Below are 22989 nucleotides of genomic sequence, written 5' to 3' on the forward strand. Positions count from 1 at the left end.
CGGCATTCTTCTTCGTCGCAGCGGCCTCTTCCGACTTCGGGGGTCTTGTCCCCCTCTTCAGTTCTTCTGTCGCCGCCGCCTTCCGTTCTTCTTCTTCTTCTCCTTCTTCTCCTGGAGATGTTGACTCGAAGCTCTCTCCGGCCGCAATGCCAGGGACGCGCTGCACGGCGACTTATATAGGGACAAGGGGCGGGGTCATCGGTTGATGTCACATGGGTTGATGTCACATGGTGACCCCGCCCCCTTACGATGTTACAGTCCCGGAGGATGCTGGGACTGTCGCCATGTGACATCAACCCATGTGACATCAACCCATGTAACATCAACCGATGACCCCGCCCCTTGTCCCTATATAAGTCACCGCGCAGCACGTCCCTGGCATTGCGGCCGGAGAGAGCTTCGAGTCAACATCTCCAGGAGAAGAAGTAGAAGAAGAAGAAGAATGGAAGGCGGCGGCGGCGACAGAAGACCGGGCCACCACCTGTAAAAGAGCTATAAGAAGGGGCGGTGGCCCGGAAAAAGAACAGAAGAGGGGGACAAGACCCCGGAAGTCAGAAGAGGCCGTGGCGACGAAGAAGAATGCCGGGCTCCTCCGCTACCAAAAGAGCTACAAGAAGATAGCGGAGGAGTCCGGCTAGAAGACCCCTGAAGACCCCCGAAGACGGAAGACCCGATAAGCCCCTCGCCCGCAGACCCCGACAACCAACGGCCAGGGTTGTCGGGAAGAGGCCTTTGTCCTCATCAACATGGGGACAAGGTGCTTTGGGGTGGGGGGGCCGCGCGACCCCCCCCTTCCCCAAGGCACCCCCCATGTTGAGGGCATGAGGGTAGCGTGCTCGGACAAGGGTCTGTTGTGGACTCGGTGTTGGGGTTCCCCTTTAAGTCCATACCAGGTGGCGGGGCCAGCGACGTCTCCTTCGCGGGCCCCGCCTACCTGGAGACCCGCTCGAAATGAGCGGACTTTTCTCCGGGCGGGAAAAGTCCGTTCACTTCAAAAGTACGGCGGACTGGCACACACACGGCCGGATTTTCCGCCGAAATGCGAGTCCGGCGGGAAGATTGGAGTGCAAAACTACTTTCTAAGTCCGCCGTACTTTCGGGTCAAAAAAGTATGCCGGAGGCTACACACGGGGGGATTGTCTGGCGGACTTCAGTTTGCCGGACTTTTCCACCCACTTGTTTGATCGTGTGTACGCGGCATAATTTATTATCACTGTCTTTTAGCTGGTCTAAAACTGTTTTTGATGTAAAGGGACACTTTTTGGTTGCTATGGACAATCTCAAGCTTCCCGGCAGAAAGAACAGTATTTATAATATAAAACTACATGCAGGGCACTGAACAAAGTATTTAGGACAAAAGGGATGTGAAATCATGTGATACAGTAATATAATCTGTAAAATTACAATGTACTGTGTGTATTATGTGTTTTTCACTTTTTGAATTTGGCGCCGTGTTCTGTCCCCGTGCATTGCAACGTTCGCAGGGAACGGAGCCTGGCACTGTGATGAATGAAGCTGATACACAGCCCGTACACATAACGGGGAGACATTGTAGGACCCTGGGGACAAGGTAAGTAACTTTGCCTGGATCCTGCAATGCGATCCTGAGTGTGGCTCAGGGTTACCGCTTTTGGTACTGAAAATTCACCCCGAGCCACACTCGGGATTACCGCTAGGGAGGTTAAAGTATATATGAGATTTTAGTGATTGGGTTTACTTACGATATTTTAATAAAGTGAGTAGCAGTAAGTTGCAGAGGATATTGAAATATAAAGACTTGCTATTTTCTGCTGTATACATGAAGCAAAAAAGGGGACTTATATTATCATCTCCCACTTAAACAGAATTCAAAAAAGAATAAAAAAATGGATGCGTTTAACACCACTATTGCGTGCTTAATCAAGCACGCCATAGTGGTGTGAAACGTGTCAGTTTTTGTCCCTGTGCCCCTGATGTCCTTGTAACCATATAGATTTTGCCGTCTTCAATAAAGAAGTTATAACAGAATGCGGCCGTCCAGCTTTTCCTTCAATTCCTCATCATGTTCAGAGCCAGCATCTGTTCTTCATCAGCAGGATGGGTATTACTATGGGTTAATTGCCTACAGCGGTGTTCACTTGTCTCTTGTGTCTGGCCTAAATTAGACATGTGCGCTATCAATAAATTTGTTTTGTTTTGTTCCATTTCATATTAGCCGTTAATTCGTATTCATACGAAATACGCATTTTCATTAGGTTCGTTAACTTTTCGTAACAATTACCAACGTTCGTTGATGAATTTAAAAAGCAAAAAATACCTTTCTCAATATGGTAGTCGTCGAGTCATTATGCTCATTATGAGGGGCTCCCACCATCCCTGTGCTGTGCTGACTTCCTCCTGACTCTGAGGTTGTACCCCCGCTATGCTCATTATGAGGGGCTCCCACCATCCCTGTGCTGTGCTAATTATGAGGGGCTCCCACCATCCCTGTACTGTGCTCATTATGAGGGACTCCCACCATCCCTGTACTGTGCTCATTATGAGGGGCTCCCATCATCCCTGTACTGTGCTCATTATGAGGGGCTCCCACCATCCCTGTGCTGTGCTCATTATTAGGGGCTCCCACCATCCCTGTGCTGTGCTGACTTCCTGGGTTTTTAACTTCATCATACCAAATAATCGTAATTATTATGACAATAATAAAACGATATTAACGAACACTCTTATTATGTCCGATTCTGAATCTCCCATCCACTACCTGTGCCAGTCTCCCACTCCCATATTAAAAAAAGGTAATTTTCCCAACCCTCACTCAGCAGCAGAAGAAAACCTCTGATTGGTCAACAAAACACCAGTCACGTTTCCGTTGTAATGGAATTTGGACCCAAAATTTGTCAGTGAACATATATTTCGTATACAATTTGGAAGCATAGAAATTTGTATTTCGGATGCTTCCGAATGTACGAATTTTCAGAAATTCGTACGAATTTTCGAATCGTACAAAACAAACCGCACATGTCTAGCCTAAATACAGTACTACTTTGAGTCTGAAGCAGAATATGATATTAATAACTTCTGTAGGAGGTTGGTAGAGGATATGAGCTTACTTTTTACTCTATTTCAGTCAACTTACTCACTAAAATAAGTAAAAATTTATTTTTCAAAGTGAAAATTCACACATCAGGGTCATAGATATGAGTTGGTACTGTACTACTGACTGGGTTAAGTTTGGCATATAGAGCAACAGTTGTAAGAAAAAAGGCATTTTGCTGGGGAGTTAGTGCCAACAGGTGGTAGAAGGTGAGAAGAGGTGTGTTAGTGTTTAGGGAATTTACCAGAGAAGTGTATATCATTAGCATGCACATGGAAACTAGTTTAACATGGCTTATTTTTCTTGTTTCATAGAAGGGCTGTGGCTTTGTGATGTTGCCCTAATTGAGGGAAAGGGGCCATTTGCAAGTCTTTGGCAAGTATTCCATAGTAGCACCTCCTGCTTTCACTGCTAAAATAACAACCTTTATCTATATCCACCCTGATGTTATTATTCCCATGGCAAGGAACCAGCTGCCCTACTTATAAATGGAAAGTCAAATATATCAGTCTACGAAACAGCTACAGTCCCCACATTACTAACTATAAGGTTTGCACTGCAGTCACAGCAAGTAATAAGCATTATATTTGTAAAAACTGTGATGGACTGCCTTCTAGCATCATGAAACAATACTAAGACATTGAAAGAAAAACTCAATGTTATTGGAAAATTGTATCTAATACATACAATTGAAATGTAAGCTATTTTGTTATGCAGATTAATGCATTTCATCTTTCCATTTCAATCTTTAGTGATATGTTTTTGCAAGATTGCTAAATTGCTATATCATATATGACACCATGACACCAATGGCATCCTGTAAATTCTGTGCCTAACAATAGCTGAAATCGAATGTCTTGGTTATGGGATTGGATCACTGCTTTTTGTAGAATTTTTTTTTTTCTAATTAGAACAGCGTGGGGTTGATTTACTAAAACTGGAGAGTGCAAAATCTGGTGCAGCTCTGCATAGAAAACAATTTTTTCAAACTCCACCTTTGTTGAGAAAAAAGCATTCCCCTCTGGGTGATCTATGTGCACTGCAGGGGTTTTAACAAACTTTGTTGCAGATTTCTACCTTTTGTTATTCTGAAGAAATCCATGTGTGTTTGTGCCCATGTGCAGAAGTGAGTCTAATTAGAGTGGTAAAAGTCATTTTTAATAACATTCAATTACAATATGACTTGTGTCTCAATCGTATATGCTATTTTTTTTTATGTTTGCTATTTTTTTCCCCACGAAAGTGGAGTTACCCTTTAATGGAACAAGCTGAAGTTAGAAGCTGATTGGCTACCATGCACAGCTACACCAGAATATGCACTCTACAGTTTTAGTAAATCAACCCTCATATCTGCTTGTGTGATTAAAGCGGAACTTCACTCTCCCAATCAGCATTGCTTTTTTTTAGTCTTCATGCTGCTAGCATTGGTAAATAGATAGGAAAGTATATCAAATTATGTCATACATCCCAGGAGTCTTCAGGAGGGGAGGAGGGGTTTTTCTTAGCTAAGCACAGCCTCCTGCCTGCATGCCTGAGCTAAGGGCAGATGGATTGCAGGAAGTAAATGCTACATGAATTGTCTGCCCTCACTCAAGATAGCCACCGGCAGAAATACTCGGGGGTTGTTTTTTAACCACTTGCCGACCAGTTGCCGTAATTTTAATGTGGCAGGTTGGCTCTCCTGCGCGAACTGACGTACCTATATGTCGGTCCGTGCATGTGGGATTTTGGGCGCTCACGCTGCGAGCCACGGGAGCGTGCCCACGGGTCCGGTGGACTTGATGCAATCGTGTTGCAGAGGCAGAACGGGGAACTTCCTATGTAAACAAGGACATTCCCTGTTCTGACAGGGGACATGTCAGAGAGGTGATCAAATACCACCAAAAGACAGGCAGCGTGGCTCTCTCTCTCTCTCTCTCTCTCTGGCTTCCGCCCAGCACACTCCTCGTTCTTTGTCCTGTAGCACTCTCTCCCTCCGCTTTTTTCCCGGCTGCAGTCTCTCAATTTCTCACTTGATCGAGCTGTAGCCTCCTCCCTGTGGAAAATGGGGCCGCCAATCTTTGGGACTACATGTCCCATGATGCTCTCCTCTCCTAGTCTCCTTTGACTGGCCCTAAGTTATGAACAATAGGGAAGGATCGGAGCGGGCAGGAAGCTGGGTGGGGAACCTGGTGAGAGCTGCCGTCCTGGGCGAGCGGGGAAAACCTCTGATAGCCCTCAGCTTGCCTTTCTCCTGTCACAGCGCTGCCGAGTTCTCTGCTGGACTGAGCAGGGAAAAGAGCCTGAAGTCACACTACACTGATGCGGGGCTTGACAGCACCTTGATGGTTTCACCCCACTGGCAGGTGGCACCCAGGTGTGGGCTGCCCACACCCCAATAGCAACGCAACTGTGCTAAATTTAAGATCCAATTCCTGATTCCGGGGCGGCACTTGACCCCCCTTGTCCCTACCTGCGGACGCCCATGCTTGTTGGCAGAAAATTTGTTGTTTTTTTATTTATTTTTTGTTCAGCAAGCTAAATGAAAAAATAAAAACCATACAAATTCCTACATCCACACAAGTGAGGTGGACGGAGGAATTCCCCCTGCTGAGACATTGTATTCCAACAGTGGGACCGGTGTTGCCAGAATACACAGATCAATGGCTGCAGTCTATTCTGGCTATACGCTGTGCAGTGATCACACACTGATCTCAAAATTGCAACTCTATTGGAGTTTAAGTTAAATGCCTTGGTCAAGAACCATTTCAATCTGTTATTGAATAGTAATGGGGCAGCAATACATTGATGGTGTCATATCACTCATACTGGTCTATCAGCTAGCTCCCTGTGCAGTATAATAAAGCTTGACTGGGTTAGTCATGCCCCTTCCTTCTCACAGATTTTTTAACATTTTGGCAGTAGACTGCTGCATGCAGTGGACCTTTCCTGATTGACCACGTTTTCGGACAGTCCTAATGTGGAAAGGGACTTTTCACAGGTGTCAGATGAGGAAGAGCTTGTATTCACTGACAGTTATTTCTGACAAAGCTGCTTTTTTCCTCACACAAGTCAATAAAGCGCAAATGGCTCCAAGCAGATCAGAACTCAAGAACAGCTCCGAAGGAACTCAGAAGCATATCAAATGCAAGATTATAGCACATGAAAGCATGCTGCATTTAATCATACACATTGCAGATAAAGTCCAATAATGGCAGTTTTAACTACTTGATTTCCAAAAGATTTACCCCCTTCATGACCAGGCCATTCTTTGTGATATGGCACTGCATTACTTTAAAGTGGTTGTAAACTCTATTACATCACTTGGATCTACAGATAAACCTATAATAAGGCTTACCTGTAGCTACTGTAAACATCTCCTAAACCTGCACAGTTTAGGAGATATTTACCATATACACTTGTGCGGACGTCATCGGCGCATGCGCACTGAAGAAACGGCTCGATGGTGCCGTGACCGGCGGCTCCCACGTGCACACATGGGAGTGATGTTATCGCGCCTCTGGCCAATCACAGAAATAACTCCGGAAGACATGTCGCTGGTCACAGCGGTGTATCGGGACCACTGCAACAGCTTCGATCTAAGGTAAGTATTTCATAATGAGCTAGTATGCTTACAGTTTTTTTTTTTTTTATTTGAGTTTACAACCACTTTAACTGACAATTGCACGGCCAGGCAAAGCTGTACCCAAATAAAATGTATGTCCTTTTTTTTGACTTTTTGACTTTCTGCTATAAAACATATCCAATAAAAAATGTTTAGAAAATCGAATTTCTTCATAAATGTAGGCTAATATGTATTCTGCTACATATTTTTAGTGAAAAAATCCCAATAAGTGTATATTGATTGGTTTACGCAAAATTTATAGTGTCTACAAACTAAATTTATGGAATTTTTATTTTTTACTAGTAATGGTGGCGATCAGCGACTGATAGCAGGACAAATTGGACACTAACTGACAGTTTTGACACTTTTTGGGGACCAGTGACACTAACACAGCGATCAGTGCTAAAAATATGCACTGTCACTGTACTAATGACACTGGCTGGGAAGAGGTTAACATCAGGGACAATCAAAGGATTAACTGTGTGCCTAGCCTGTGTTTTCTCACTGTGGGGAAGGTGCTTGAACTATGGGGAGACATTGATCCATGTTTCTGCTTTGCAGGAACACAGGATGAATGCCTTACCTACTGACAGAATGGCAACCTCCTTGTTTACATCGAGTCCGCGGCACCCGCAGATCAGCTTTCGCTGTGTCTAATCACAGCAGCAGTGAGTCACCGGTGGCGCACATGCATGCCCCAGACCCAGAAGTGTAGGATCACGTACTAGGTATGTGATCTTGCACAGGAGAGCCAACTTGTCACTTCATATATACAGTATACAGTCGGCAAGTGGTTAAAAAGTTACTTATTTATTGGATTGTAATAAACATCTTATGGCATAAATCACCCTTTTACACAAATGCTAATAACTTATAATTTTAAGTAAGTGATAGCTCATTAATATCTGACTTTTTTCTAATTTTATGCTGTTGTAATATATAGGTATTGAATTTCTGCAAGCAAGCCTCAACAAGCCTAGTTTATTACAAATCAGATGCGGCATTATGTAGAATCTTCAGCACAAAAACAAACCATCCCAATGTTGTCACAGCCCAGGTTCCTATTTATAGCCAGATTTCTAAACAAGATTTTACATCAAAACTTAATTGGAAAATATTTTTTTTGAAAAGAAAGATGATCTATTTTTTTCCATTATAGAAAGCAATGCATGCACAGATGTTTTTTGGAAGGATGTGTAATATCTATTTTAAAGTCTCTAAAATTAAGCAATATCAGGATGTTTTTCAGTCATTAAAGTGTCTAAGCCAATTTTTTTCATATTATAGTTCCCTCTGTTATATACCATTAAGCTCCCCAGTGGATGTCATTTATTTAAAAAATGCTGTATAATACCTTATTTCTGAGCACTGCTCGGCACTCATGTGACTGTCCGCTAGTCTCCTTTCCCGATCTGAGGGGAGGCGTGCTGGGTATCCCATGCTGACGTCAGCCGGGACGAGGAGAGAAGAGGAGGAGCCCCGCAGGCAGTCACATGAGCGTCGAGTGGCGCTCAGAAATAAGGTATTATAGTACATATTTTTATAAATGACATCCACTGGGGAGTTTATTGTTGTATAACACAGGGAACTATAATAGGAAGACTGCGGGGGGGGGCCGGGGGGGATTTACTAGAATTGGAGCACTTAGAAACTGGTGCAGCTGTGCAAAGTAACCAATCAGCTTCTAACTTAAGCTTGTTCAATTAAGCTTTGGCAATAAAACCTAAAAGCTGATTGGTTAATATGCAGAGCTGAACCAGATATTGTGTGCACCAGTTCTAAATCACCCTCACTGTTATTTTTAGAGCAAGAGGGGAGGATCGTGGCGTGGATGGAGCTGACCAGCAGGGAGGGGAGGAGGGAGGAGGACACAGGAGCACAGAGGAGAGCAGAGCTGCAGGATGATGGAGGCAAGTAAACTGACCACGGTGTCAGGGCTTAGCAGCCATAATATACTGTGGTCAGTTTACAGGGGGGAGGGCAGAAACTGGCAATTTACCAGCACAAGCAAATTACACAGCACAAGCACAAATTACACAGCACAAGCACAAGGAACAGGATCCCATTTTTTTATACAAAACAATTCTTGTATATAATGAAATGTGGCATGTCTTATACCAATACCGAGAAACTGATTGAAACATTTTTAAAATCTAAAAACAATTTATAGACTTATCATTACATTACTAAAGTACCCTGAAGTAAGTATGCTTAGAAATTGTCACAAGGCTGATGAGTCTTTATGGTTGTCTGTGACTCCAAGAGATTGATGGAGATTGATTGTTATACCTGGACCATATTCTCCATATATGGAAAATCCATTGAAATCCATTGAATGCACTTTAACCACTTTCAGACCGGACCATTTTGCTGGTCAATGACCAGAGGTCTTTTTACAATTTGGCACTGCGCTGCTTTAACTGGTAATTGCGCGGTCATGCAATGTTGTACCCAAACGAAATTTGCGTCCTTTTTTTCCCACAAATAGAGCTTTCTTTTAAAGGTATTTGACTGACTCTGCGATTTTTATTTTTTGCGATATAAACGTAAAAAGACCGCAAGTTTTGAAAAAAAATGATATTTTCTACTTTTTGTTATTAGAAAAATCCAATAAACTCAATTTTAGTCATACATTTAGGCCAAAATGTATTCAGCCACATGTCTTTGGTAAAAAAAAGTCAATAGCCGCGTACGGGGCCCCGAAAGCCAAGCACCGCCTTCAGGATTTCTAAGGGCATACATTTGTAATTTCACTCCTCACTACCTATCACAGTTTTGAAGGCCATAAAATGCCAAGATGGCACAAAACCCCCACAAATGACCCCATTTTAGAAAGTAGACACCCCAAGCTATTTGCTGAGAGGCATGTTGAGTCCATGGAATATTTTATATTTTGCCAAAAGTTGCGGGAATATTACAAACTTTTATTTTTTTATTTTTTTTTCACAAAGTTGTCACTAAATGATATATTGCTCACGCATGCCATGGGCATATGTGAAATGACACCCCAAAATAAATTTTGCTGCTTCTCCTGAGTATGGGGATACCACATGTGTGGGATTTTTTTGGGAGCCTAGCTGCGTACGGGGCCCCGAAAGCCAAGAACCGCCTTCAGGCTTTCTAAGGGCGTAAATTTTTGAGTTCACTCCTCACTACCTGTTACAGTTTTGAAGGCCATAAAATGCCAAGATGGCACAAAACCCCCACAAATGACCCCATTTTAGAAAGTAGACACCCCAAGCTATTTGCTGAGAGGCATGTTGAGTCCATGGAATATTTTATATTTTGCCGCAAGTTGCGGGAAAATTACAAACTTTTATTATTTTTATTTTTTTTCACAAAGTTGTCACTTAATGATATATTGCTCACGCATGCCATGGGCATATGTGAAATGACACCCCAAAATAAATTCTGCTGCTTCTCCTGAGTACGGGGATACCACATGTGTGGGATTTTTTGGGAGCCTAGCAGCGTACGGGGCCCCGAAAGCCAAGAACCGCCTTCAGGCTTTCTAAGGGCATAAATTTTTGATTTCACTCCTCACTACCTATTACAGTTTTGAAGGCCATAAAATGCCAAGATGGCACAAAACCCTCACAAATGACCCCATTTTAGAAAGTAGACACCCCAAGCTATTTGCTGAGAGGCATGTTGAGTCCATGGAATATTTTATATTTTGCCACAAGTTGCGGGAAAATTACAAACTTTTATTTATTTTTATTTTTTTTCACAAAGTTGTCACTAAATGATATATTGCTCACACATGTCAGGGGCATATGTGAAATGACACCCCAAAATAAATTTTGCTGCTTCTACGGAGTACGGGGATACCACATGTGTGGGACTTTTTGGGAGCCTAGTCGCGTACGGGGCCCCGAAAACCAAGCACCGCCTTCAGGATTTCTAAGGGTGTAAATTTTTGATTTCACTCCTCACTACCTATCACAGTTTCGAAGGCCATAAAATGCCAAAATAGCACAAAACCCCCCAAAATGACCCCATTTTGGAAAGTAGACACCCCAAGCTATTTGCCGAGAGGCATGGTGAGTATTTTGCAGCTCTCATTTGTTTTTGAAAATTAAGAAAAAAAAATAATGTATATTTTTTTTCTTTTTTTCAATTTTCAAAACTTTGTGACAAAAATGAAGGTCTGCAAAATACTCACCATACCTCTCGGCAAATAGCTTGGGGTGTCTCCTTTCCAAAATGGGGTCACTTGGGGGGATTTTGTGCTATCTGGGCATTCCATGGCCTCCGAAACTGTGATAGGCAGTGAGGAATGAAATCAAAAATTTACACCCTTAGAAAGCCTGAAGGTGGTGCTTGGATTTTGGGGTACCGTACGCGGTAAGGCTCCCAAAAGGTCTCACACTTGTGGTATCCCCGTACTCAGGAGAAGCAACAGAATGTATTTTGGGGTGTAATTTCACATATAACCATGGCATGTTTGAGCAATATATCATTTAATGACAACTTTGTGCAAAAAAAAAAAATTATAATAATAATGTCTTTTTTCCACAACTTTTGTCAAAATATAAAATATTCCATGGACTCGACATGCCTCTCAGCAAATAGCTTGGGGTGTCTACTTTCTAAAATGGGGTCATTTGGGGAGGTTTTGAACTGTCCTGGCATTTTATGCACAACATTTAGAAGTTTATGTCACACATCACCCACTCTTCTAACCACTTGAAGAAAAAGCCCTTTCTGACACTTTTTGTTTACATGAAAAAATATTTTTTTTTGCAAGAAAATTACTTTGAACCCCCAAACATGAAGTGTTTTTTTAAAGCAAAAGCCCTACCGATTAAAATGGTGGGTGTTTCATTTTTTTTTTTTTTCACACGGTATTTGCGCAGCGATTTTTCAAACACATTTTTTGGGGAAAAAACAAATTTTTTTTTATTTTAATGCACTAAAAATCACTATATTTCCCAAATGTTTGATGAAATAAAAAATATGATCTTAGGCCGAGTACATGGATACCAAACACGACATGCTTTAAAATTGCGCAGAAACGTGCAGCGGCGACAAACTACGTACATTTTTAAAAGCCTTTAAATGCCTTTACAGGTGACCACTTTAGATTTACGGAGGAGGAGGTCTACTTCTAAAATTAGTACCCTCGATCTGACCTTCGTGGTGATACCTCACATGCATAGTGCAATTGCTGTTTACATATGACACCAGACCAACGCTTGCGTTCGACGTTGCGCCTTAGCAGGGGGGGACAGGGGTGTTTTTTTTGTTTTTTATTATTTATTTTGCTTTTTTATTTTATTTTTAAACTGTTCCTTTCATTTATATATTTTTTTTAGGATTTTTATTGTTATCTCAGGGAATGTAAATATCCCCTATGATTGCAATAGGTAGTGACAGGTACTCTTTTTTGAAAAAATTAGGGTCTATCAGACCCTAGATCTCTCCTCTGTCCTCAAAGCATCTGACCACACCAAGATCGGTGTGATAAAATGCTTTCCCAATTTCCCAATGGCGCTGTTTACATCCCGCAAAATCTAAGTCATGAAATGCTCGTAGCTTCCGGTGTCTTAGGCCATAGAGATGATTGGAGCCATTCTGGTCTCTGATCAGCTCTATGGTCAGCTGGCAGAACCACCGGCTGCATTCTCAGGTTCCCTGTTGGGACAGGAGAGCCTGAGAAAACCATGGAAGATGGTGCGGGGGGGGGGGGGACATTCCCTCCCACTGCTTGTAAAAGTAGTCTAGAGGCTAATTAGCCGCTAGGATTGCTTTTACATAAAAGCCGACCGCTGGCTGAAAAGAATGATACCAAGATGATACCTAAACCTGCAGGCATCATTCTGGTATAAGCACTCAAAGTCCAGCAACATACCAGTATGTTGCTGGAACTGGTTGGGCATATATTGTAATTTTTTTTTTCATGCAGCCTGTGGGCTGAACGAAAAAAATATTGATCGGTGGGGATGCCCAACATTAGAATACCTCCCTTCATCCACCCACTTCTAATGGTGGGCATACATGCACCATTTATATATGCCGAAGCATGGGGGCATCCTCCCGCAAAAGGTAGGAGCAGATCGCTCCTCCACCCCTTATGCCCCCATGCTTCGGCATATATGCTCTTTTTTAACTGTGGTGGTGAAACCACCTCCGACAGTGCTGGAGTCGCGACTTTATGTATCGTGGGAGCAAAACGCTGTTGCTGTCAAGATAAATAAATCCGCGCTGCAGTAGAATGGCGTACCTGCTAAGCAAATGATGGTTAACAATAAAACAAAGTAACATTACAGTATAACAGTAGGACTTACCATACCTGCAAAGCAAATACAAAAAAAAAAAATAGCAAAAAATAACACATTTAACACAATCTGTGCCTAAAATATATATATGCCGAAGCATGGGGGCATCCTCCCGCAAAAGGTAGGAGCAGATCGCTCCTCCACCCCTTATGCCCCCATGCTTCGGCATATATGCTCTTTTTTAACTGTGGTGGTGAAATCACCTCCAACAGTGCTGGAGTCGCGGCTTTACGTATCGTGGGAGCAAACGCTGTTGCTGTCAAGATAAATAAATCCACGCTACAGCTGAATGGCGTACCTGAAAACAAAAAATGGTTAACAATAAAACATTGCAGAATAGAATACAGTACAAAGGAGCAGAACAATAGAGAGAGAATAGAGAGAGAGAGAACAATAAAACAACAACTATTTTTGTTTTTTTTATTTTATATTTTATTTATTTATTTATTTATTTTACTTTTTTTTTTTTTTTAAACACTTTTTTATGTAACTTTAACAGTTCTGTTGTAACGGTTCCAGCGGTTTGGGTCTCTCAAAATACGATGGCATCTTGGGAGACCCTGTGAACGTGTGCCTAGCCTGTGTAATGCTGTACCCTACTCTAAAACTCAACTAGTTCATGGTAGTGTTCAAAACGTTCACCAATGCAAAGACCAGGATTGTCAGGACAGCGGGGACAATAATGACGGGTGTCACGCCTATATCTGCGCTTTCTGCAGACACGACATTTTCTTTGGGGGGCTCGTTGGGTAGGGGTACAAGGGAGGACATAAGGATAATGCCTCTCATGCAGCCGGCTTACTGCATCTGGTTGGGGAACGTGAGGTGGAGCACCGCCTGGATACAGAAGGGCTCTGACGATATCCTCCTGGAATTTAAGGAAGGATCCAGTCCGTCCTGAAGCTTTGTGTAACACATAAGCATTCAGCATAGCCAATTGGAATAAATAAACAGACACTTTTTTGTACCAGCGTCTGGCCTTACGGGCAACTAGATACGGCGCCAACAACTGGTCATTGAGGTCCACCCCTCCCATGTTAAGGTTATATTTGTGGACACAGAGGGGTTTCTCCACAATACCAGTCGCCGTAGGAATTTGGACCATCGTGTCTGCATGAAGGGAGGTAAGAACGAAAACATTCTTATTATCCCTCCACTTCATAGCGAGCAAATTATTACTGCGCAAGCAGGCTCTCTCCCCCAGCCTAAGACGGGACTCTACAAGCCGCTGGGGAAAGCCCCGGCGATTAGGTCGCACAGTGCCACATGCTCCAATCTGCTGATCAAACAAGTGACTAAACAGTGGCACGCTTGTGTAATAATTGTCCACGTACAAGTGGTACCCCTTTCTGAATAAGGGTGACACCATGTCCCACACTATCTTGCCAGCGCTTCCTATGTAGTCAGGGCAGTTCTCCGGCTCTACGTGACTATCTTTACCCTCATAAACCATAAAACTACGTGTATAGCCTGTGGCCCTGTCACAGAGCTTATACATCTTGACCCCGTATCTGGAACGCTTGTTGGGAACGTATTGTTTGAATGACAAGCGACCAGAAAACTTAATCAGGTACTCATCAACGCAGACAACTTGATGGGGAGTAAACAATTCTGCAAAACGTTGGTTGAAGTGGTTTATGAGGGGCCGAATTTTGTAGAGCCGATCGTATTCAGGGTCTCCACGAGGATGACAGAGTTCATTGTCGCTGAAGTGCATGAACCGCAAAATCTGCTCGTATCGTGCCCTGGACATGGAAGCAGAGAACACGCGCATATGGTGAATTGGGTCAGTGGACCAATATGACCGCAACTCACTTTTTGGTTATGCCCATGTTGAGGGAGAGGCCCAGAAAGATTTTAAATTCGGAAACCGTAACTGGTTTCCATTGTCTGGCAAGGACGGACTGGGGAACAGTGGCGATGTGTTGACCAGCATACAATTTGGTTTGGTCCACAATAGATCTATAGAGATCTTCGGTGAAAAACAGTGAGTAAAAGTCAAGTGTTGTAAAATCAACTGTTTCCACGTTAATGCCAGGTTGGCCAGTGAATTGGGGAAGTACGGGTTCTGCAGAAGTGGTGGGCACCCAATTAGGATTGGCGAATTCTGCAGGAAGGGCACTATGGGTATGGGATCAAGCCTGACTCTGCGAACGCTGCAGTTATGTGTGTTGTGTTTTGTAAGTGACAGTGATCGATCAATACTGCACTTGGGTGGGCTGGGCTGGGCTTGGCGGAGGGGCTAAACGCAGGTGCTAGCAGGTATCTGGGCTGATCCCGCTAACAATGCGTTTTGGGAAACCTAAAATGCTGGCAACGCTAATATAGATCTGATCAGATACTATATTACTAAGGGAGGTGTATGCTTTGCGCGTGGGTGTTAGCGGTACTGGCACTAACCTGACGCTGCCTGGGGCGACGCAGACCTTATCTGACCCTCAAACTTATATCACCCGCCGGGTGATCAGGGGGTTAAACCTTTATTAGGTAATAAATGGCGGGTGCCCTGAAACTATAAAAAAATAACTAACCAACCAGCGTCACCTGTAACAGTTATATGGTGATCACTGGTGAAAGGGTTAACTAGGGGGCAATCAGGGGGCTTTATGCGGTAGTATATGGGGGTCCCTGACGCTATAAAAAGCTGCGGCGAACCTAAATACTTACCTGCCTAACTAGCGTCACCTGTGACACTAATACAGCGATCAGAAAAATGATCGCTTATTAGTGACACTGGCGACGGGGGGTGATCACGGGGTTAAACCTCTATTGGGGGGGTTAGGGGGGTAGCCTAGAGCTAAAGGGGGCTAACCCTAACTGCCCTAACAGTTATTACAGTCACAAATGACACCAATGCAAAAAAAATAAAAAATGCAATTGGTGTCACTGTGACTGGGGGTGCAGGGGTGATTGGGGGGTGATTGGGGGGGTGATCGGGGGGTGAATGTGTGCCTGGCGTGTTCTACTGTACGTGTGGTGTGTTGGTGCAACTCACTGATCCTCTCTCCTCGGTGCCGGAACGAAAAAGACCGACACGAGGAGAGATTACATCACTTCCTCTGCCTGTGTTTACATTACAGGAGAGGAAGTGATGTCACGCTACACTTCCATTCGTCAGGAGCGATCGCGAGGGGGTGGCCATGAATGAATGGCCGCCCCCTCATCCCGGATCGCTCCTGAACGGATTCCGGCCGCCGCTGGCACCGGGGGGGGCCTGATCGGGCCCCCCACCCGCGGGAAGGCAGGGACGTACAGGTACGCCCATATGCCTGCCCGTGCCATTCTGTCGACGTACATCGTCGTGCGGCGGTCGGCAACTGGTTAACCACTTCCCGCCCGCCATATAGCAGTATGACGTTGGGAAAGTGGTTCTGTAATCCTGATCGGTAGTCAGATGGCGTGATCGGGTTAACAAGCTGGCATGTGCAGCGCGGCAAATGTTGATGTGGTATTTCAGTCTGAAACACTGCATCTCTTATCTGGGTAAAGAGCCTCTGACCGAGGCTCTTTACCATGTGATCAGCTGTGTCCAATCACAGCTGATCATGGTATAAACAGGAAAAGCCATGTATCGGCTTTGCCTCACTTGCGTCTAACAGACCCAAGTAGAGGAGAGCCAATCGGTGGCTCTCCTGACATGGGGGGTCTGCGCTGATTGATTATCAGTGCACCCCGTCCAAGGATTCTCACCCAGGACCACCAGGTATGTCACCAAGAGCACCAGGGATCACCACCACTGATAACCACCAGGTGGTCTAAACATGGCCACCAGGGATGCCAATGTGTACGCACACATATGATGCCAATCAGTGTCCACCAGCAATGCCTGCCAGTGCCTCCATAGCAGTGATGCTTATCAGTGTCCAACAGTGCCACCCATTAGTGTCCATCAGTGCCACTTCGCAGTGCCCATCCATGCCCATCAGTGCCACCTATCAGTGCCCATCAGTATTGCCCATAAGTACCCATTAGTGCAGCCTTTCAGTGCCCAGTGTCATATGTCAGTGCCCATCAGTGCCACCTATGAGTGCCCATCGATGATGCATATAAGTGCTGCCTATCAGTGCCCATCGGTGTTGCTTATCAGTGCCAACTCATTGATGCCACCTCATCAGTGACCATCAGTGCTGCCTTATCAGTGCCTGTTAGTGAAGATTCCTCAGTGCCTGTTGGTGCAGCCTCATCAGTGCCCATCAGTGAAGGAGAAAAGGTACTTATTTACAAAATTGTATAAGAGAAACAAGGAAAAACGTAATTTTTTCAAAATTTTTGGTCTTTTTTATTTGTTTAGCAAAAATTAAAAACCCCAGTGGTGATCAAATACCACCAAAAGAAAGCTCTATTTGTAGGAACAAAATGATAAAAAATGTGTTTGTGTACAGTGTAGCATGACCGCGCAATTGTCATTTAAACAAGCGAAAGCGCTGAAAACTGAAAATTGCCATTGGCAGGAAGGGGCGGTAATGGAGTGGTTAAAAAGGGAAACCAGGAAGTTTGACCTTGCTTGTCACATCAGGATTGAGAAAATGGATCTTAAATTATTGTAGTTCCAGGGCTCGAGTCCTGCGGGAACGCATGGGAACGGCGTTCCCGTACTATTCCCACAGCGGGAACGCCGTTCCCATTAGCTGCCTGAGGGCTGAGGCTATGCAGCGCGTAGTTCGCCGCCGCACCTCAGCCGCTGAGTGACTGGTTGCTAGGCAGGGGCCGCTCCGCATCTAGCAACCGGTCACATGACTTCGGCCGTGCACGTGGGCACGCACTGGCGCGAGTCAGTGGGCCGGCTGACACACGCTGCGCGCCTGCTTGGATCCGGAGTTCCGGACTGCCCCCCCCCCTCCTCCCCTCTACCCAGTGCCAGTCAGTCCTGGCCTCCTGGGGCCACACGCTGCACTTTTCCAGTTTACTTCTCCTTCTCTACCAGGTTAGTCACTAGTGTGTAAGTTGCACTCTGCAATACCCTGCCAATACTCATCAATACTCTGCAATACCCTGCCAATACTCATCAATACTATGCAATACCCTGCCAATACTCATCAATACTCTGCAATACCCTGCCAATACTCATCAATACTCTGCAATACCCTGCCAATACTCTGCAATACCCTATCAGTATCAATACTCTGCAATACTCTGCGAATACTCTGCAATACCCTATCAATACTCTGCAATACCCTGCCAATACTCTGCAATACCCTGCAATACCCTATCAGTATCAATACTCTGCAATACTCTGCGAATACTCTGCAATACCCTATCAATACTCTGCAATACCCTGCCAATACTCTGCAATACCCTATCAATACTCTGCAATACCCTGCCAATACTCATCAATACTCTGCAATACCCTGCCAATACTCATCAATACTCTGCAATACCCTATCAGTATCAATACTCTGCAATACTCTGCGAATACTCTGCAATACCCTATCAATACTCTGCAATACCCTATCAATACTCTGCAATACCCTGCCAATACTCTGCAATACCCTATCAATACTCTGCGATACCCTGCCAATACTCTGCAATACCCTATCAGTATCAATACTCTGCAATACCCTGCCAATACTCTGCAATACTCTATCAATACTCTGCAATACCCTATCAATACTCTGCAATACTCTGCAATACCCTATCAATACTCTGCGATACCCTGCCAATACTCTGCAATACCCTATCAGTATCAATACTCTGCAATACCCTGCCAATACTCTGCAATACCCTATCAATACTCTGCAATACCCTATCAATACTCTGCAATACCCTGCCAATACTCTGCAATACCCTGCCAATACTCTGCAATACCCTGTCAATACTCTGCAATACCCTGCCAATACTCTGCACTACCCTATCAATACTCTGCAATACCCCGCCAATGCTCTGCAATACATACCCTGCCAATACTCTGCAATACCCTGCCAATACTCTGCAATACATACCCTATCAATACTCTGCAATACCCTGCCAATACTCTGCAATACATACCCTATCAATACTCTGCAATACTCTGCAATAAATACCCTATCAATACTCTGCAATACCCTGCCAATACTCTGCAATACATACCCTGCCAATACTCTGCAATACCCTGCCAATACTCATACATACCCTGCCAATACTCTGCAATACCCTATCAATACTCTGCAATACCCTATCAATACTCTACAATACATACCCTATCAATACTCTGCAATACATACCCTGCCAATACTCTGCAATAAATACCCTATCAATACTCTGCAATACCCTGCCAATACTCTGCAATACATACCCTGCCAATAGTCTGCAATACCCTGCCAATACTCTGCAATACCCTATCAATACTCTGCAATACCCTGCCAATACATACCCTGCCAATACTCTGCAATACCCTGCCAATACTCTGCAATACCCTGCCAATAGTCTGCAATACCCTGCCAATACTCTGCAATACCCTATCAATACTCTACAATACATACCCTATCAATACTCTGCAATACCCTGCCAATACTCTGCAATACATACCCTGCCAATACTCTGCAATACCCTATCAATACTCTGCAATACCCTGCCAATACATACCCTGACGATGCTCTGCAATACTCTGCCAATACTCTTCAATACATACCCTGCCAATACTCTGCAATACCCTGCCAATACTCTGCAATACTCTGCCAATACTCTTCAATACATACCCTGCCAATACTCTGCAATACCCTGCCAATACTCTTCAATACATACCCTGCCAATACTCTGCAATACTCTGCCAATACTCTTCAATACATACCCTGCCAATACTCTGCAATACCCTGCCAATACTCTTCAATACATACCCTGCCAATACTCTGCAATACCCTGCCAATACTCTGCAATACCCTGCCAATACTCTTCAATACTCTGCCAATACTTATTCCTGTTTGTGGGATATTTTCTAATGGGCTGTGTAACAGAATTTGGAACAGGGTGTATTTGTAGTAGAAATTCCCTGCGAGGGAAAGATCATCACCCATTGTGTTGATTGTTTTGTTTGACACGTTATTTTGTTTTTGTAAACTGGCACTTTACAATAAATGTTGTACTGTATATATGCATATGAGCGTACCTTTTTTTTTTTTTTTGGTGGGGGAATGGATCTTGGGTGGGAGTTCCCACACTTTTTTTCCCAGGACTTGACCCCTGTGTAGTTCAATATCATTTAACTGCATTTCCTTAACAGAGTGCAATTGCTCTGGTTAGGCAGATCTCACCTGCAAGGGACATCCTGGGTGGCAAGCTATGGTGAAGGGAGTAAGCATAGTACCACACTACTAATCTTAAAGTAAAAAATAGAAACCTTTTAATTTGTAGGCAGAGTAACACAGATTAAAACAGCCACTAAATTTTGGGGTTACAAACAGCTCCCTTTCATCAGGACTACATAAGAAACAATTGCAGCACTGATGAAGATTAAATACTTACTAGATTCTTGGCACTTGAATCATCCACAGCATGTTGTGACTATAGACTCTGTGCTTGTTGAACCAAAATGCAAGTTTTGTCCATTCATCTGGGGAGCGTCCATAAATTGAAAGTCGGGGTTCAGCATACTGGTATTTAGCATCATCTAGATCTGATCCCACTTCCTAGGAAAACAATGTTTATTTGAAGGATTACGCTTATGTAACAGTGTATTCATTTGTTAATCTTTACATTTAAAAGGTGACTATGCAAATATTTTTTTTTAACTTGATATAAATAAAAGAGGTTTTAAAAACAGTTTAGGAAGATTATTCAAGATAGCATACCAGGGACAATTATTTTTTAACCTATAGCTAGCTTTCTCTCTAATGACCCCATGGAATTTAATACCGAACTCCAATGAAGTCTGTGGGGGGTGGAGGGGCTAATCCTACCACTACATCTTGGACATTTTAAAGAATACAAGGTGAACTATTGTCAAAATAAGAGCATATAGGGGACACTTATCATAGAACTTAAAAAAAAAATGTAAAGAAACTGTACTGTATCAAAGAACAAAATAAATAAATAAATACCATACAGCAAGTAGAGGATTTTTTATTTATTTTTACTGAACTAATAATGTGCCTATGGACACAGGCATGTAAACAAGTGGCGTGCATTCTTCAGTAAAAAAAAAAAAAATAGAAATATCAGCATTTTTGGTCAGTAAATTACGCTTCATGTGTGCAAATACGCATGCTTGCGCACAAATGCTCATTTACATACCGCAGAACAAGAACGCGAGAATACGTTTGCACAAAAAGGCACACGAAATTACGAAAATTTGCGTGAATGTATATATGCACGAAAATGCGCAAAAATACATACAAGAAAAAAACTCTGAAAAATAGATTCTCAAACAGGAATATTGTGTGCAAGAGGCTTTGGGCTGGATTCACACTTATGCATTTTTAGTGCTTTTTGCATTTTGCAGATTTGCACTACAGTCCATTTATCATGGTTTCCTATAGAACACGATCTATAGTGCAGATCAGCAAAATGCAAAAAGCTTACCCTTAATGTGTCCTTTGGCTGCACCAAAATCCTAGAAATAAAGACTAGCGGGCTTCAGATGTCTACAGCCGCAATGGACCCTGCCTGCTTCCAAGATCAGGTATGACTTAAACAATTTAAAACAAACATGAAGGAAAACATTATTCACTGTATCGAAATGTTAATGTAGAAGTAGAAACAATAATGGAGATTATTAAAAGAAAAAAGATATTTGGGGACTGGAAATCTGCTTTAAGGACCGCTCCATATAGTCCAGCAGATTTCGCCCCTGTGCGAAATCTCGCACCTGTACGTGATTTCATGCACAGGGTCCGGGGTGCGTGTGCACCACTGGTGACCCACTCCTGCTGCAATTGGACACAGCGGGAGCCATAAAATAATCCCATAGTTTGTAGATGCTATGACTTTTGTGTAAACCAATCAATAAACACTTATTGGATTTTTTTTTTTCCCTGGAAGAGGGGTGAGACCCGTTGAAGCATTTCCGGTCTCTTAACCATTGACGCAACTTCCGCTCTCCATGGAACACACGCCACTCAGCGGCGCACCCGGAGATCCATACTGATACCTGTTTGAATCAGGTTTTTTGTAAGTAGCGCCTAGCCAGCACATTATTCTCCATTTAAACAGTACTCCACTATCAGCCCCTTCTCTGTTTCCCACATATGATCACGTTTGACCGCCTTTGAACATCAATGGAAACTGCTATTGTGAGAGGCTCCAGAGAAACCCATGTGTCATACTTGATTCTATTGATCTCAGCACTTTTGATCCCAGACTGCAAAGTTGTGGGTCCATGCCATTTGGTGAGTGGGGTCACAAGAGGGGAGTGTGACACATGACACTGTCAATATTTGTGGAGCACAAGCAATATTATTGGAGCACTTATGCACTTTTTGGAGCACTTAGCACTTTGTATAATATATATTCTTGTGTTATGTTTATTTTGGCCATCCACTTGCATTTATAGTCATAGTCTGCAAGCGCTGTTATATTTATCCATCTATAATACATATTGGCCTTCTTTGTTTATAGCGCAAAAAATAAAAACCGCAGAGGTGAACAAATGTCACCAAAACAAAGCTTTATTTGTGGGCTCCAGCAATAATGAGGGGGTCAATTGTGAGGTGGTACCGATAGGAGAGGAAGAACAACAATGAGGAAGAATTATGTCCAGGGCTCTGGCAGCTTACAGAGGACTGGACAGAGTAGCCATTCTAATCCATCTGGCAGTACTACCCCACAAGTGCAGACCACTGCTATTTCCAAAACTGGTTCACAGAGATCTGCAGTGTGAACCTTTTTTAAATATATCTTTAGGTGAATAAAAATGTCCCCAAATCACCAACATACCCAGCCCAGCTTGGCAAAACTGCTGGTTTTGCAGCTGCTCCCATTTTGGCTCATGCTCCCCTCCACAAGTTTGTGGCTTTTGATACATCACAGTGACAGGTACCCAGCCACCATTATTTTGCCTAGAAGACCATTTCATCATTCCACCAGCATGTGAAACATAACATGTCTGTGTCACTGAACTACTC

General features: G+C 43.5%; 1 protein-coding gene across 1 annotated transcript in view; it reads right to left on the minus strand.

Annotated features, from left to right (window-relative positions):
• Nucleotides 1-22989, minus strand: part of AMPD1 (adenosine monophosphate deaminase 1) — a 162239-nt gene that overhangs the window by 26108 nt on the left and 113142 nt on the right. Inside the window, exon 9 of the mRNA XM_077481594.1 lies at nt 20393-20556. Within this exon, the coding sequence (XP_077337720.1) occupies nt 20393-20556 (164 nt within the window). The remainder of the gene's footprint in view (nt 1-20392; nt 20557-22989) is intronic.

This window comes from Lithobates pipiens, unplaced genomic scaffold (genome assembly GCF_037356315.1).
Source record: "Lithobates pipiens isolate NorthernLeopardFrog02 unplaced genomic scaffold, aLitPip1_a1.2 Scaffold_16, whole genome shotgun sequence".
Lineage (NCBI taxonomy): Eukaryota > Metazoa > Chordata > Amphibia > Anura > Ranidae > Lithobates > Lithobates pipiens.